Genomic DNA, 18,471 nt, shown 5'->3' with positions numbered 1-18,471 from the left:
CACGATACACAGACACGAAATGATGCAGTGGTCCTGCAGTAGTTCCTTTGTATCACACAATGTTCTCCAAAGGCAAAGGGCATTTTCTACCAGGAAGCCAGCTGGATGTGGATGGAGATGCATATGTGTTCCCCAGGGAACTGCCAGGCATTGTTTACACATGGCAATGCATCTGCAAAGCATTCGTACCTAATTTTGACCAAAATTATTACAGCCAGGAACACTCCTGTAGTGGACAAGAACTCTCAACACAGCATATTTGGAGTTTGGTGGAATCTTAGCCCACCTTCTTTCCTGCGTTTGTCCACTGGGTTCCCAACTAAGTCTCTGGATTTAAAAAACAGGTGCGGCTCACTATAGAAAAAGCACTAATGACTTCATCCCTGCCCCTTCAGAAGGAAGGGTTGGTGCTGAGAGATTTCCAGCTCAGTGATGCAGATTCAAGAGGCTTAAATACACTTCAGATAAACAACCACAGCTGGGAGTTAACCACAGTTGCCTTGACCTCCTGAGCTTGATGTACTCATGAAAGGACTGTCATCTACTGTCAGATGAGATATAAAGATGGAACATGCCAAATAAGCTAGAGGTTAGTTATGTGGTAAAAGCGTGCTCTGTTTTTGTTTGTTCTGCTCATTTGCTTCAAGTGCACATAAATCATATCAGAAGTTGTTACGCATATCAAACATTTTAATATACATCTGTTTCTCTACAAGAGCTGTATTAAAACTACATTGAACTTGAGAGCTTCATCCTAGTTGGTAGAATAATTCTGCACTGCTTGCCTGCTTCCTGCTCTCATATTTACGTCCTGAGCTCCCTGTGTTGCTAGACCTTCAAGTTTCAGAATGGAAACAGTTATAGTATGTGATTTTGGTATTCATTTTAGGTAGAACTGAAGGCTTTAATCTCTCTTCTGTTTCTTGCAAATAAAAAACACAACACTGGGAAAGAAACACACTATCAAAACCCCATCACAATCCTGACCACAATTCAGAGGTGCTTGCCAGCCTCCAGTTCATTTACTTACGATGGAAAAGGAGATAAAAATGGTGACGGGCTCAAAACAAAGTTCTGGAGACATTATATCTCTGGTGCACATAGGAGAGCAAGTTGCACTCTGACCCACAGAAACCACAGCATGATTCACACTCACAAAATGATCATTATGGACCTGACTCTGCATTTCTTCTTTATCCTTATAAGCTATTGTTATTCTTAATTATTAAGTTCAGTCACTGCTATCAGATTCTCTGCTCAGACCACTTTGTTAAAAGTTGCTCCAGTTTTCTGTTTTGGTTAAAGGATGTCAGAGATAGGCTTTTGTTGGGGAATGAGATCTTTAGTAATTTGATATTTAAAACCTGAACCGAGTGATCCCTGTGAAGCATTCCTTTGATAAATAAATCTGGGGTTTAGAGAAGCATCCATCTTTGTCAAAATCCCTCCTCCCTCAAGAGGGCAAAGGCTAAGTGCATACGGTGATCTAATGTAGGATGTGATTTTGTTCAGTTTGAGTTTCACGTAATCAAATAAAATCCAATGTTCTTCCTTGTCTTCTATTGCTCTAATTCAAAACAGAATTACCAGGAACCACATTGCAGAAATTAAAGGCAGAATATCTCTCTGGCTCGTTTGACCACTTGCTTTATTGGTACAGGGCTGTTTCCTACTGTACACTAGAATGGATACTGTAGACTTTTTTTTCAAAACCACCCAGATTAATGAGGTTTCCATCACCAACTTTAGCAGACTGGTCTTGCCTTAAACATGACAACTGATCTCAATCTTCTTTTATTATAACTCTACCCCAGTTCTCCTTGCACTGTCCTTCCTGAACTCTGAGTTCTTTAAGTACTAGAGCCAGTCATATTTTCTTTGGATAAACACTTCAGACCATCTCTACCTTTAAATAAGTGAATATCAATTAAGTGTTTTTAAACAGTTTACCAAACGAGTGCCTCAGTTGAGTTTATGAATGCAAGCATGTACAAATTTGTGTCCAGATATCAACATCTTTACAATTTTAACAAAATTACTTCTATTCACAGAACTGCAGCCTAATTGCCAACATACTCGAGACTGCCTAGAAAGCCACCTACACTTCACTACAGCATAGAAACCCCCCACCTCCATCTTTGCAGCTTGTTGCAAAATCCTTCTGCAATCACGCTGTGCAATCAAGGAGATTTGACACTACTTTAAATGATTTTTCTTCAAACGTTTTCAGGCTGAGCACCTGTACCTGCTGATCCATTGTTACTTTTCACACTGATATTAGAAGGTAGCTCCTATCAGGAACTATTACAGATCTGGGAAAAGTGAAGTTTGCTTCCATTTTAGATGGCTAGGAGGCCAAATCTAATACCACATTGATGCTAATTACTACTTTACTCGTCCAGTAGTTCTTTTCCTCTTAGAGATTATCTAAGCGTAAGGGGTTTTTCAGCATGAATGAGAAAGAACCTGTTCCCAGGAAGCAATGAGGTAAACATCACACACCATCCTCACTAACTATCATCAAGAACCAGATACTTTTCCTTGTATTATTATTTTTTATTTATTATTTTCCCTCAAGGTACACATACAAACTGAGACGAATTTGCTACTTGAATTCAAAATAATGATATTGACACTTTACATCAAATAATGCAACATAGATAGAAGGTCTAAAAACTACCTAACACCTTTACACAATACATAGCAAATGACACTGTAAACTAGTTCTGGGGTCAGACATGAAAACAAATAAGTTTTAAGGCCAAAACACAAAAATATCTGATATTATTTAGCATTATGCAGCACATGAGGGTACCAGTAGAACAGTATTATTACTGCAAAATGACTTAATTGAGTAATTAGGGGAGTATATGAATGAGAGCTGCTGAAGTGATTATAAAGTAACGGAGGCTTTGAAGCAGGCTCAGCAGAGGTGAGAAAAGCATTTTTTTTTTGCACAGATGAGAAGAAAGCTGAAGAAGACAAACCATCAGCAGCAAAATGCAGTGTTTTAAAAACTATTCTGATGATAAACATCATCAGTAAACCCAAATGGTCCATAGCAAAGCCCCATTACTTCTATGTGATAGCAGCAAAAAGGAAAAGAGAGTGGAGAAAAGACATGTGTGGCACTCACAGGTGAGCAGCAAGCTGGGAGAGTACAGGATTGTTTTCCATCCCAGCAGCTCAGCTCATGCCTCTTCTGAGCCCTGCAGACATGAGCGCAATCACGACAGCTTAATCAAGTCCTGCCAGTCTTCTGAGTTGAAATAACTTCAGGCATTCTGGGTTTAATATCATGTTCACCATTTGGAGATTTGAAAGAAACAGCGACGACAGTATTAAATGGCTTTAGACTGTCAGCAGCAGTGGGAAAAGTCAGTACCAAATACAACTGGCAGCGCTGCTGTCATGAAAACAGAGGCGGAACAAAGCTTTGAGGGGACATGAATTCAGTAAACTGCCTGGCTTTGTTTCCAGCACCTTGGTTTTTATGAAACCTGCTTTAAATAAGATACCAAGGCATCTCCTCCCCCAGAGCCAGTGCCCATGTCTCAGCTGTGCCCCTCTTTCCACTGATGTAGAAATCGGTTGTAACATCTTTTCTGAAGCACACCTTGGGCAACGTGGGCTTGTTTACAGAACACAATAATGTTTAACATGAGAAAATACAGCAAAACTTTGTCTTGAATTCTCCAGAGCTTTCAGCTTACAAGTTCCTAAAGAGCCAAATGTAGAGACCAGGCAGGCTAGACACAGCACAGTCTTATACAAGCATCACCTAACAACTCTATTTTTTTGTTTTACTTTTATCTTTAATTTTATCTTTACTTTATGTTAGTAAGTGACAAACATATTACTACATGCAACACAGGCCACTGCGAAAAGGCAGAAGCATTCATCACAGGACCTGATGCTTTGTGACAAACTCTATTTTCCATAAGTTAAAAGCTACCTCTGAAAAGCAAACTGATGAAAACTGAGGAAAAACATGCAGAAGGATGTGCCACAGCCTTTCTACAGGGTCACTGCACTGCTGCTGCCTCAGGAGGGATGCAGAGATCTAATTAAAGTTTTGCTGCTGCTCCTTTGTAACACAGGTTGTCTCCTGGCAGGCTATGCTGCATCAGTGGGAGAGGAGTGGGGGATGCTCTGAGGGAGGGCACCACACCCCATGGTGCTGCTGAGCTGGTGCTACATGCCAGCACTGCCTGTATGCTCCCTAGACCCAGAAAGAAGCAGGGAGTCCATTGATGCTCCCCTGGGTCCTCTCTGCTTTGCCCAGGTAAATCTGGCTTGTAGCAAAGATTCATTTAAAAATTGGTCTTTCAACCCATAGGAAACCTCACACTTTGGTACTTTGCCTGCTGGAGACAGAGCTCGACGAAAAGAAAATGTCAGCATACTGTTTTGTTGACAATTTGGACATTTCCATTTGGTACAAGGGGAAGGTTCCCTGCGAGCAGGACTGGTAACACAGCACCTACCCAACACTCAGATAACCTCAGTCCCCCTTCCCTGCTCTCTCGGGCTCAGCTGATTTGATGGCAAATGGTCCTCTACTATCTACAAGAACAAGGCAGCCTCCCCAGATTCAATTACCTGAAGAACTTTTAACTTCATCTTTGTGTTCCGGCTCAGCATCCTTAGGAGTAGGTCAGAGGGATGGTCCCTCTGGATTCAGAATTTCACATCAACATTAATTCAGCTCTCCCTCATGGTTTACACATTTGAATTTGTTTCAAGTGAGTAGAAACCGTTCTCTGAATCTTAGCAGATTTATAAGCCTATTTTTCACCAGTCTCATTTCCATGACGCAGATTGTCCGTACAGCTTACCCATCAAATTACTTCTTCAGAGGTGCTATGAGAGCAAAATGGACTTTTGTCTTCCCTAAAACTTTCAAAGATGAAAAACTTTTCTAACAAGCAGCTAGTGTTTGTAATGAGGGAAAGTAGAAGCAGCTTTCAATCTCTTGGAGAAAATAAACTTTCTTTTTTCCACTTAGACATTCATACATTCATACACTTTGGAATAATTTCAGTCAGGACTAACATCTTTCATGCTCATAAGAAGGAATTCATAGGGGGTGCATTTAAAAAATATGTTCTACTGAATGAAATTCAATTCAGGTTATCTATAATCAGAACAGAGATTTAGAAATAGAGCATTTTTGATTTCTGACTATTTGCAGGCCACACACGATTCGAGCTAAATATATTTTAATAATGATTTACAGTGAGAGATTTGGTGTAGAGCTATATCCCCACCAGAAATCTCAATGCTATAAAATTGTATTGATTTCTGGTATGTAGCAGATCTCCAGGAACACTGCAGCCATATGAGATATTGCCTCTGTAGTCAACATCTGCCATTTATTTCTACTATTAAAAATTCGGCCAAATCCTGAAATCTTTCTAGTGAATTCTTTATTTAATGTTGCCAAACCGTTCCCTCTACCCATCCAATCCCCCTTCCTCTAAAAATCAAGCCCCCACACCATGAGATGGGCCATGATACAAGACAAAAAAAATAGAGAACGCCTTTTGATCTTTGTCTGCCTTTCTGGAGCCCCAGCCTGCCAGACCCCAAGGAGCAGGACTTGGGCACCCACTCCCATCCTGGATGCCAAGCAGGGCCAAGCAGCATCTCTCCCCTCCCCTCACCATTCCCAGTCCCTCATAATCTCCTTATTTCATGTCCATGTCCTAGCACACAAATCGGATTCTGCTCTGTGCTCTGATATGCCATCTCTTGTCCCACATTTACATGCTGCTGTAAGAAAACTGAATTTGCAATGGTTAAATGACCCAGTGACCCAGTTACCAGCTGCAGAGGGGAGCACACACACCCTGAGCTGACTGACATTTCTACACTGGCATGGCCGCACAGCCCGGATTGTGCTGGGGGATTCCTCCTCTCCTGCTGGCAGTCATGGCATCACAGAATCGTTTGAGTGAAAAGGGACCCTTAAAGGCCACCTGGACCAACCCCCCTGCAATGAAAAGGGACACCTACAGCTCTATCAGTGCACAGAGCCCTATCCAGCCTGATCTTGGGCATCTCCAGGGATGGGGCAACCACCACCTGTTCCTGTGCTTCACTAAAATTGTAAGAAATGAAATTGTACAAGACCTCTCCCCCCTCATAGTATCTATTTCTAAGTTAATACGGTGAGCACTGCACTCCACTTTGGTTTGTGGGCACTGACAAACCCAAATTCTGGTCCTGGCCATGGGAAAAACAGCCACCAAAAAGCTGTCAGGTTGACACATGTAACACGATGGCTGCACTTTCAGTTCCCTGATAGGAATGAGTCACAAACAGCCTTTTATTCTGTGCAGGCTAATATCACATCGGGGGAGGCAAAAACAGGCTGTGTTCTCCCTTCTCTGCTTAGCTCCAAATCATACTCATGTCACGAGGAGTTACCTATGCTGCCTAGAAAAAACAACCTTGATGCACTGAACAAAACACTTTAATAAAGCAGGCTGCTTGCTGATAGAGCGTGCACTCATTGTTCTGCAGCACACACTCATTTCTATTGTGTCAGCTGCATGCTAATGCAGGCAACCACGTTAGGCAGACACGTGTGCACATCCACTGACAGGTCAGGCACACCTCCCGTCTCCATTCCTCTGGCTTTTTACAAATTCTGCAATTTTTCTCTCCCAGCCGAGCTCCATTTGAAATGCAGTGACACAACAAGTTTGATTCTGCTTGCTTTTCTCGTGTCAATCTCAAAGTTTCCTCCCTTCCTCAGCAAAGGCTGAGACACGAGAGGAACCTGGGCTTTTGCATGTGGCTGTGCTCTGAAGCAGGCGAAGCAAAGATGTCCAAATGTCTCAAACCATATGTCATTTTCATAGTGACACAAGCCAGACCTTTCTTGGGGCTTGGCTATGCAATGCCTGACCTTGAAGGAGGGAAATATTACTGACTCAATTACATGCACTGAACCAACAAGTGAATTATTTATATACACATTAGGATTTTTGCCCCTGTTCACACACGTTATTCGAAAGGCCTCTGTAAATCCACTAACATCACCTTACTCACATACAGGAGAAACTATGATTTGAACTTCATTGCAGGACAACAAATTTTAAAAATAGGTTTATTTGCAACAAAATGTTGGTAAAATACTGAGATAAAACATTTGGAATGGTCCCATAATGCAAGTGTTGTTTTTAGACAATTCAAATGCTTGATATCATAGAATCACAGAATCATAGAATGTTCTGGGTTGAAAAGGACCACAATGATCATCTAGTTTCAACCCTCTGATATGTGCAGAGTCGCCAACCATCAGACCAGGTTGCTCAGAGCCACATCCAGCCTGGCCTTGAATGCCTGCTGGGATGGGCCATCCACAACCTCCTTCAGCAACCTGTTCCAGTGCTTCACCACCCTCTGTATGAAAAACTTCCTCCTAATATCTAACCTAAACCTCCCCTGTCTTAGTTTAAAACCATTCTCCCCTTGTCACTATCCACCCTTGTAAACAGTCTTTCCCCCTCCTGTGCCTCCTTCAAGTATTGGAAGGGTGAGGTCTCCCTGAAGCCTTCTCTTCTCCAAGCTAAATAAACCCAGTTCCCTCAACCATTCCTCACAGGAGAGGCGCTTCAGCCTTCTGATATGAGGAATAAGGGGACATCAAGGATTTAATAAGTAACACTAGGTGGTACGAGCCCATTAATACTGCCAAATTCTTTTGTAAGCATGGCTCTGAAGGATTTGTGGCTTTGGGGAGTTGTACAATAAGCTCCTTTTAGCACAAAAGGTACAATAGGAGACAATGCAGCTGATGCTGCCCAGGGAGGTGGTGGAGTCACCATTTCAAGAAACATGTAGACGTGGTGCATAGTGAAACGGTGTAGGGGGCAGTTTCTCTGAAACTTGCAATGTGACATTGCTCTATATCTTGTGATCCATCAGTCCTGGTTAGTCTCTTTCCAGAATATTTGTACAGTGATAACGAACACCTATTACCTGACCTTAACAATTACCTTGCTTTGTTACTGAATTCAAATCTCTTTGATATTGACTTGACCTAAATGAAATTTCCTGTACCAAATACCTGCAAAGCATCATGCTTGTGGTGAGCCTCAGCTGCTGTGGTTAATGCAATGTTGTTCTCCCTAAGACACAACTGGCTGGCCCACAGGGCCACCTTGAATCCCCATCACTATTAATGGCTGCAAGAAATGAATCTGAGAGTACTAGTCCACCTTTATTATCATCGAGACTTGGACATTGCTGCAATTAATCTTCCTGAATCAATAGGTAGAGTTTGATAGCCCACTGGGCTGCCAATAAGAAGGGCACATGGAAAAATTGTCAGAGGGGATCCAGAGCCTTCAGATGGCACTGGTTTTCACCAGCACACACAGTTCAGTCAGATAATTAAGTGTGTGCACTTCAGAGAAATTTTCACCAGCAGACAGCTTTTGTTTCAGCTGTATGCTTATTCAGTTGAAACATCAGTAAAACATTGAATGTATCTTTACTTTCTATGTTGTATACTGCATCACTGTTTATTTTTTCCATTATTACCTGAACAAACAAATTCCAGAGTTCTTCAGGAAATGTTGGCTTTCTTTTCTGATTCCAAATGAGACGAACTCAAATCCTCAGAACTCCCTACAGAACTGAAATTTAATTTTCTAGAATTTCTAGAACTAAAAAAGACATGTTTCTTAAATAGCTTCATTGTTCTGCCAGTCTGCCATGGGAACAGCAGCTTGCCTTTATAGGCAAATGAAAGGAACCTATTTTAAAGACACAAGAATAAACCTACCCAAATAAATCAGCCATAGAAAGTTAGCTCCTGGCAACTGTCAAAAACAGATTACTACCAGTTCTTGAGATTTTGCAGGCTGTTTAAGGAAAAGATCCACTTGTCAGGTGATCTCTGAGGAGAAGAAATAAGAAAGGAAGTCATCTGTAGCTTGAGGAGCAATGCATTGCGATCCAAATTATGAGCCAAGCCATACTAAACATAGCTCTCAAACGACTGCCAGGAAGGTCTCTGAGCCACTACAAGGTTCTCTAAAAACAGTTCCCCCATTACTAGACTGCAAAGTGCCAGCGGCCACCCATTCAATTGCACTATCCTAGTCCTGAGTCACCAGGACCTGCTAGGCTTTGTGCAGAAAGTTACTCTATTGCTTCCACGGTGAACTATCTGCCTCTCTGACTATGCTGGTGAAAGTTTTGAGATCATACCATTTGAGTCCTCACCCAGATAACCCCCACAGACAACCCATATTGAAACCCAGGCCAGCTAGAAGACACTGCAAGTTCTGGAGCCCAGCACTGCTGCTCCACAGCACGCACTGCGGTGTCATCTGCTGTGAGCAGGCATTTTTCCCTCTTTGCTGAAATGAATATATTTGCATAAATGGAGCAAACAGGAAGCTGTACGTTACAGCTTCAGAACTTGCTAATGACTTTGCAAAGGATGAACAAGTTATATATGGGGCTGACTTTTAGTTGCCTGTCTCAGTGTTTTGCTTCTTAGCACAACATTTGGCACTATTGAAACCACAGTTCCAGTGCTAACTTTAAACACAGTTCTTACCAAATTTGTCTGCTTTCTCCCTGTCCCAGTCTAATATTTGATTCTACAATTTATTTTGATCACCCAACATAGAGAGAGAAACCCAATATGCCTGGTGAGGTATTCCACCCAACAACCAGGTAGGTCACAAAATTAAAAAGAAAAAAAGTGAAAATAATAAAAAAACCACTCCGGGACAATGCTTCCTAAGTGCTCATTATCAGCCTGGGCTCCTAATTTATGCCTAGCTGGTTTACATTAGTACTGAACTTCATGCCAAACTTTAGAACAATGACAACCAACAGAGCTGGAATTTGTAAGGGAAAGCACTAGGTTTTTATCCTGAAGGCCAAACAAGTAGCTGTTTGCAATTCAGGGTTGGCCTGACTATTCCATTACCTCACTTGGTTTTGAAGCAGTTTGAGAAAAACTACATTCAGCTGTGAGATCACAGAATATGATTTTTTTCTTACCTGCAATGAATATTCTTACTGAACCCACTGGATATTTCACATGACGAGCAATATAACCATACTTTTCCAACATGCTTACACTTAGGGGTCTTTTTATCTCCAAGAGTTTTTAGAAACTCTGAACTAACAGCATCTTATGAACAGTTCAGTGGAGGAAGGGAAGACTCTAGACAGGAACACCAGAGCACATATTGCTTCTCAGATGAAGAATATTCCTCATTTCCTTGGAGGTGATCAGGGCTGGGCTGGATGGAGCTCTGGGCGACCTGATTGGTGGGTGGCAATCCTGCCCATAGCATGGGGCTGGAGCTCAGTGATCTTTAAGGTCCTTTCCAACCCAAGCCATTCTATGATTCTGTAGTTTTGATTTCCAGTAGAGGATATGGACCCCTGGCTTTCAGTGTATTCTCTCAAATCCTTCCCTTCTAGGAAATACATTTATCTCCCCAAGAATAGAAGAGCTGATTCTTAAAGGAACTATACATATTTACATGAGATCATCTTTGATGGTTCAAAACTTGTTTCCAGGTGTTTAATTATCATCCAAAGATTCTCTTGGAGGAAGGCAGGCACAGCTGCCTATCCAAGAACAGGTATGTACCTAAACTGAAGCTGTTTTAGCAGTGAGGCCAGAGCCAAGAGTTGCCTCTGGTCACACAGACCAGATAAGCTCCATGCACTTTGATGCCCAGCCCAGCCTTCAGTTTACTTTCTCACAGTGTTTCATAATGAGGACAGCTTCATACATTTCAAACTGTGGCTACTCAGAATAAGTGCTTTGTCACGCACACAGCTGCAGAATTTACCTTCTAAACATCAATGTCTTTGGTTTGCTGTGAAAAATAAATCAACTACTGCATGCAACATGCACACAGGTACTAAATATAAAACCCCATTAGCAGAGCTGAGGGCTTTTATGATGCACAGTGAGTGCCATCTGCAGGCTGCAGCACGTAGTGGTGGGCCTCCTGCTGCAGAATGCACGATGAACTGCTCTATTGAAAAGCTGATAAATGCAGAAGGACTACAGAACCCTTTGCTGAGAAGCATTCAAATCCTAAAGTGCTCAGACTGGAAGCAGAGCATAGGGGTAACTGGAGCTGTTTCCCCATTGGCTTTCCACATTCTCTGCCTGCAAAAATGCAGCGATGCCCTCAGTGAGCAGAGATGAGGCCACCGTAACCTGTGGTTGCTGGGAATGCCAGGAGGGAGAACGGTCTGCGGCCTCTCTTTCGCATACAGAGAAAGGGAGAAGGGTTTCCAACACATAGAACTCAACTCAGTAGCGCTGAAGTGTTGAGGGATTTGGGGGTGCACTCTGTTAACATAATTTTTCCACTGGAAAGCACACTGGGTGAAAGGAATGAATAAGGGAAAGCTAGAGAGGCTAAAATGAAATTATGTTTGGATTTACAACCATAATTGGGCAAAGTACATCCATCTGATTTGCATAAAGCAATCCTAGACAAGCTGTAATTGCAGGAAGGGCAGTGTTTCTTTGGTTGCTATTCTGATACCCTCCTCATCAGCAATCAGTTTCCCTGTGCTGGAGGCACAGTGCCCACACACCTGGTATGGTCAGGGTACAACCCAAGAACAGCATCAGCACTGACAAAGAAGCACTCACAGGTATAAATATACAGGACACAAACCTGCCTCCCAGCAGCTCCAGCTTTCTAATCCAAATACAAACCTTCCCCATCTGTGCCTGCCATGTAGAACAAACAGAGTAAAGAAATTGCCAGAGTGTTGCCTAAGCAGCAGTTCTGACAGAAGGGGACCCCACATTATATTTCCTATTGCCCACAGTGAATTGCTCTAAAATCACTGACATTTTCCAAGCACAGCTTCTCTGTGCAGGAAGGTGATCTATTTGGGCCATGCCTGATTGGATCATTACATCCAGATTTATAAATCTGTGAAGATTCTAATCAGACAGAGGGAATATGTTCCACCTCTCCATCTCGTGCCTTGGAAGGTCAGTCAATCAGTGCATTTCTCAGCACAGCAATCCCAGATACACTTCTCCTCCTTGCACGTAGCATTCAAAAACATGAACTTTTTGCCCACAGTTGCAAATATCACGAAAACTCACGAAAATTGCTTCTAGTGTGACCTTTGCAAATGCCTTTCTCAAACAGTGGGAGATAAGAGTAAATATATTGGAGCCAAAAGAAGGTAGTTGTTGGAGGATAAATTTGTACTGTACGGTTGTTTTTTTTTGGTCAGAGAACTGCCAGAAGCAAGAACGCTTGTATTGGCAGTCTCACCAGGTATGTCAGAGTTACACTCTTTTAAAAACCACCTGTTTTCATTATCACTAGCAGACAGTAATTAACATTCAAATGAGGGGAATGTGCAAAATCTTCAGTCTTTTGTTTGAGGATCTTAGCACCTGTGCTTTGTTACTTGGCTCTATCAGGAATAAATGATGCCAGCTATCTACCCTAGCTAGGGCAAAGGTATTTGCTATCTGAAGGAAAAAAAAGTATAATTATACTGAAATTAAAATAAACTAATAGCATAGCAGCTGTAAAGAGCTAAGCATGAGAAGGAAGGGAATTGGGAAGAATAAAAACTGGTCACAGTCAGAGTTGGGAGATCTTTTTCCCAACCACAAAATCGACCTCCCTAGCAGCTTCTGCTGTAGAACCCCAGGTGTGATAAATTTATGACCTTCCCTCTTACCCTTGCTATTATTCTTTTGAAAGCAAAGAGTATTATATTCTCAAGTCCTTGACCTAGGATATAGCCTGACATTCCTTTCACTTCCCCCCTGCTCATGTCCCCATGTCCATTTGCCAGCACCACATTCCAGTGTCACACTGCAGACAGGCTTCATAAATTAGCAACGGCAATCTGGTGGTGCGAATGCATGGGAGGAAGGGCCTGGGAACTATTTCAATCAAAACTGGGGAAAGGTAGCCGAGCTTGACTTCTGCCAGTTATTTTTAATTAGCAAGTATCATAAATTTCATACTCAGAGCACAGAACTGCTTACAATTGTCCAAGCAGAGCAACAAGATGCTTTGTAAGAGTAAAAGTGAGATGATCACAGAAGTGAAGAAATCAAATTCAGAGGAACTTAAAAGGGATTCTACACTCCTGCAATTTTTCTCTCTCTCCATTCTCCTCTGAAACACCCTCCTCCATTGGAACCCATGGACTCACATCCAGTGAACTGCATTTGTATATCCTTTACTCCACTCAGAACTTGGCTATACAAAGTGAATGGAAATATATCTAAAGTTATTAACAAGCAAACTATCTAAAATATTTTAGAAGAAGGATTAACAGGAGGGAATCAGAAAACTTCCAGGTGGAGCAATTCCTTTCTGGCTTACCCAATACCTACACACAGACGGATCTCTAAATAACATCAACCGGTGGAGCAAGCCTTTATTCAGCTTTTTCTGATGTGTTCTCATCATCAAGACCACTTATTCTTCTGCCTTGCCTCACCTGTTCTTCATTTGTTTCCTACATGTCCAGTGAGGTACTACTCCAGGAGGAGGAAAAAAAGGAAAAAAAAAAAAGAGCAAACTAATCCAGTAATGTGAGACAGAGCTGGAGCTGCAATGCTAATACATCATAGAGGAGGGAGATTCTGAGAACATTAATACCACAAAGGACACTAGACCACCTAGTTTCAGTTCCTGCATATTATTAGACCTTCTTTTTTATTCAGTTATCCTTAGCATTGGATCTAATAACAGCTATCTAACTCACATCCTCTGGAAAGGCACCTAATGTTGATTTCAGGCTGAAACTTCCCACTAACTCACATTTTTGGATGACCCCTTTAAGTACGTGGTTTGCAACCTCCAGATGAATGCACATTTTAATAAATTTGAAAAAAGCAACTCTAGAAATTCAAATCTATTGTCAGGAGGCTGAAAGTCAGGAGGCCCCAGGACATTTTAGAGATCTGTCAATCTAGAACTGCTGCTTTCAGACTGTATGATTTGTCAATGGTATGCAATGATGTCTCACTGCAGCTGAAAGATGTGCAAGCCAAGGAATGAGTATCCTATTGATAATTGAATATCTAATTAAAAGAAGAATGTTGGCAAACTGAATGGATTCAAAGAAATGGTTAACAAAGGAGTGTTTAATAAGAACACATTAGCAAATTTAAATATGCTTAACTTGGCTAAGGGGGCACTTAAGGGAGGCATGCTAACATTCAACAGATATTTCAGGGCTGTTATTTCATCTCCTTCCTTGGCATTTACCTCCTTAAGGGAAATAAACAAGACGTAGGGGATATACATCGTGGTTTTATATATATGTATGTATATATAAATTGAATATAGGGAGAGGAAAAATAATAATAATCTTGCCAGTAGCTGCTGTCAGACAGTGAAATAGCTTCCCTTGGAGTGCAGTAAAAGAGCTATGTCCCTGCTGCTGGAACATCTAAAACTAAACTAGGCTAACACATGGGAAAGTTACCACGGAAAAACAAAACTGGAATCTAATAAATTTTTGTCTTATGCCATAGTGAACTATGTAAGCAAAAACCTGCCTGAGTGCACCAGGAAGGCAAAGCATTTACCCTATGTAAAGCAGAGCTTATCAATCAGAATTTTATCTGAAATATCCAATACAGAGGTACCTTCACTGGAGACCAATTTCTCACAGATATTGCTTCAGCCTAAGACAAAAAGTGTAACATGATCTGATCGGGAGAGCTGAGAATGGATAATGGCTCGTCATAAGACAAAGGAAAAAAAAAAAAAGGGAAAGAAGAAAAAAGGAATAAACAAAAGAAGAAGCAGCTAATCAGTCCGTGGAAGAACTTATCAAGGTCCCCCTTTCATTTCATTCTGTAAGTAAAGACTGGATGTATGTTTAAACATCAGCTATGAGCATGTTTCAAGAAGGAGTAATGGGAAGGAATTTTGCCTCCATGCCAAAATATAATAATAACTGTAACATAATAATTCTGTACTACTAATAATAACTACCTGTAATGATTGCCTTTCTAATTCTGAAGCAAATAAAAAAACCTCCTACATGACACACTGTACTTGCACAGACCTACTGCAATGATTTTCCAGTGCGAACTCCTGCTGCTATTGACCATGCTCTCACAATGTGCATACAAACCTTCAGAGCTATGACACTGGATCCTGGTCAGCTCCAGATGTTTGAAGACAGCGGCATGAATTTACAAAGCTCCCAAAATACCAGTAGTTGTTCTTTTTTTTTTTTCCCCCCAATGTATTTCAGACTCTTACCTGTGCTACCTCTTCAAAGTCATCGTGTCTTTTCTGCAGCGCGCGTGCTCTGTGCAGAGACTTCCCCACTCCCGTGTGTTTACTCAGAAAGGCTTCTCCATGATTTTCAATCCAGTCCAGTACCTGCCAAAAGAGAAGAACATCCAATTACCTGTAATGTCTTGGCAGCACAGAGCAACCCTTGGGGTGAGGACGAGGCAGCTGCAGAGACACTGCCTTATGTTTGCTGGGGTTAAGCACACGGAGATCTGTCAGTGTCCCTTATGACCAAATAGAAGATAAATTTTCATAGATGTTGCTGGTAAATTAGGATTATTGGATCCTTGCTATTCAATTTGTTTTGAAGTGTAGTTTAGCTATTGGAGCCTGACAGGTATTAAATATTTACATTCCCATAAATGAATTTTGGGGAATGAGAGTCAGAAATCTAGAATCTTCTACATGAGCATCCTCCTCTTATAAGCTCCTTGTATAACCTGAAAACAGTGGCAGCTGATTTCACACAAATAGCAGATTCCAACAGGAGACACCTCGAATGAGTCCAAAAGCATGATGGAGGGATCAATTGAAATTGATTTTGATTTGGGGAGAAAATATCGGAGTAACCAGAAAGAAAAGGTTAAGAATCCTTCACTGCACGCCATAAAACATAGAATGCACCTTTCAAACTTTACCACGTTTTCAGCTCCAAATGTAACTGAACCCTATAGAAAAGTGGCAAATCTGATATATGGAAGTTAAAGAAGATTTTCTTTTAAAAATAGATTAACCATATGAGTGTCATCCACTTGGAGCTCCTTCTCACAATGACATTGGCATAATTCTGCTATTACAGCCGTCAACATTCAGATTAAATCTGCTCAGGGTCTGCTACAAGCTGCATCACCTCAAAAATTGAGCTTGGTGCTATCACCTTGGGGAATTATAGAATATGATCTCCACTTTTTCACTCTCCTCGTCATACACAGAGAATAACGGTACTAGAAAGAGCTGAAAGAGCTTTTCTGCAATATGTTCTTGACCAGAAATGTGTATGTTACTTGTAATAACAGTAATTATTGGAGGTTAGCCTTCTAGCATTTGTGTTGTTAAAAGTCTGCAAATAATTCCATTAACATTTTCTTTCCTCTTAATTTATCAATTAAAAAAGGAACCAGATCAAAACACAATTTTGAAAAAAAATCTCCTAATGAGGGCTCATTTTCTAAATATGACTTTAAAAATTGCAAATGGCTTTAATTTAAATGATGCTTGATATGAAGCTAGTTTGCAGAACGTATGCTTTCCATTCATTAATATTTGATAGCCACTCACTGTAATTCTACAGCAAATTATTCTAAAAACTTCTTAATGTTCATAGCATTTAAATACTGATCACACAACAGTTAAATGTTCATCCCAACCAATGTTACATCGTGTTGTTTTAGTCACTGTGAGATGACTGTTGACATAGATTGCTGCTTTTATTTTACAGAGAGATGTTCCAGTACATACTACAATTCAAAACAAGAAATACAACATGTGATGCTCACTCCAAACAAAGATGAAAACAAAAGCAATGAATCTAGACCAGAGTTCTGCTCCAAATATGGGTGTTCTATCTCAACAAAAACAAACAATCAGAAGAGCTAGCACATTAACCCACAGAGAGTACATCTCTGTTTCAGCTCTCATCCAGGAACACGCTGTCTCATGTTGCATTTGGGCAGCTATCTCTTGCAGCCTGATATAGAAGGACACCATCTGGTGATGCACCAAATCCTTCCTGTAACGTGAAGGCTGCCCTCTGAAGGCTTCTGTGCAAGTATTGATTAGGTTTGCAAATCATTTAGCTTATGAGATTAGATACAAGACACCCCTTTGAGGTGATAAAATCATACATCCACATCATAAATCAGCGGTAGGTGGGGAGACAAGATAAAAATCTATGAATTGTCTACTAATGACACTGCCTGTAACAAGCTATTTGATCACCTCCTTCCTACGCCATTCCTCTAAGTGCCGTGTTTCAGATTTCCAGCCTCTACCTGCTCTTAAAAAAATTCCAATTCTAACTGCTCCATAAACTCTACCTCTGCCACAATTCCCACAAGAAAGCAAACTGTGATTTTGTAAAGAATAACTCAACAGCATTTTCCATGGCTCTGAAACCCATAATAGCATATTTGATCACCCTAGTCTTCAGTGCATGATAGCCCTAACAAACCATTCTTCAGCATTAAAGCATTTGCCATCTATCTACTAAGCTCACAATAATTTGCAAACATGGGGAAATATTACATCTATGCTTCCATCACATGAGGCACAGAAAGTTTGCATTAAATTAAGAGCTGAGATACAGAATAACAGGCAAAGCAACAGCAGGAACATAAATCAGGTACAAGAATAAGACAGGTACAGCAGCCCTTAATTCCCAGTATAAACAATGAGAAATGTTGACCAATTAGTTTACAGCAAATGTAGAAACAACTCTGAAAGGTCATAATTAAACCTGGAATCATCAGAAACAGTAAACATCTACTTGTCAGTGGATTTGGAGGCATTCTTCCTAGCCCCAAAGAAAGGAACTGTTTTTAGAAGTAGAATAACTGTGCAATAATTCAAGGTGAATGTTAACAATTTAATTGAAAGCAAGGACCATATCACTTATTGAACTGCCAAAAATTAATGTCTTGAGATACAGTTAGTTATTGAAGTTACAGTGGTTCAGTTCAAATAATTTAGTTACTCCTTAAAAACAGCTTGAAGAAGCAGTTAAAAATTCAGTTGAGCGTTTTCCAAATTACATCTACAAATTTCACAACTGTCCTTTATTGCTAAGCTATTTCATTCTTAAAACATCTAGAAAATTGTTAATTTGCTGAAGTTACAGTACTGTGCTCCAGATAGGTCCATCATCAGAGGTGTTTCTTGAATACTGCAACTCCAGCATATACCAACTTTCTTCCCAGTATGCATTTCCTGCTGCACTTCAACTACTCTGAAAGCTGCTCAGGGCAGAGGTCAGGCCCTCTTTCCTGCTTTGTAGCTCCTAGCAGAGCAAAGCCAGATCTTGCATGACTGCAGGACACACTTCCCGTGCAGGAGAGCATTTTCCAATCCAGGCTGCAGTCCATTAGATAATACTATTTAATGAAAACATACTAGTTACAAGTCCAAGACACAACTCCAAGCAGGCTGCCAGAATCACTTA

At 41.0% G+C, this 18,471-nt stretch overlaps 1 protein-coding gene across 20 annotated transcripts in view; it reads right to left on the bottom strand.

Moving 5' to 3' along the window:
* Positions 1–18,471, bottom strand: part of KALRN (kalirin RhoGEF kinase) — a 451,786-nt gene that overhangs the window by 181,558 nt on the left and 251,757 nt on the right. For all 20 annotated transcript variants that reach the window (XR_014884476.1, XR_014884477.1, XR_014884475.1 and 17 more), the window contains exon 10: positions 15,279–15,401. Coding sequence is in view for 17 of the 20 variants with exons in the window: in XM_085228421.1 (XP_085084547.1) it covers positions 15,279–15,401 (123 nt within the window). In the remaining 3 variants the exon portion in view is untranslated. The remainder of the gene's footprint in view (positions 1–15,278; positions 15,402–18,471) is intronic.

This window comes from Meleagris gallopavo, chromosome 7 (genome assembly GCF_905368555.1).
Source record: "Meleagris gallopavo chromosome 7, MGAL_WU_HG_1.1, whole genome shotgun sequence".
NCBI classification, from domain to species: Eukaryota; Metazoa; Chordata; class Aves; order Galliformes; family Phasianidae; genus Meleagris; species Meleagris gallopavo.
The sequence above is the reverse complement of the archived record's forward strand: the minus strand, read 5'-3'. Positions and strand labels throughout refer to the sequence as shown.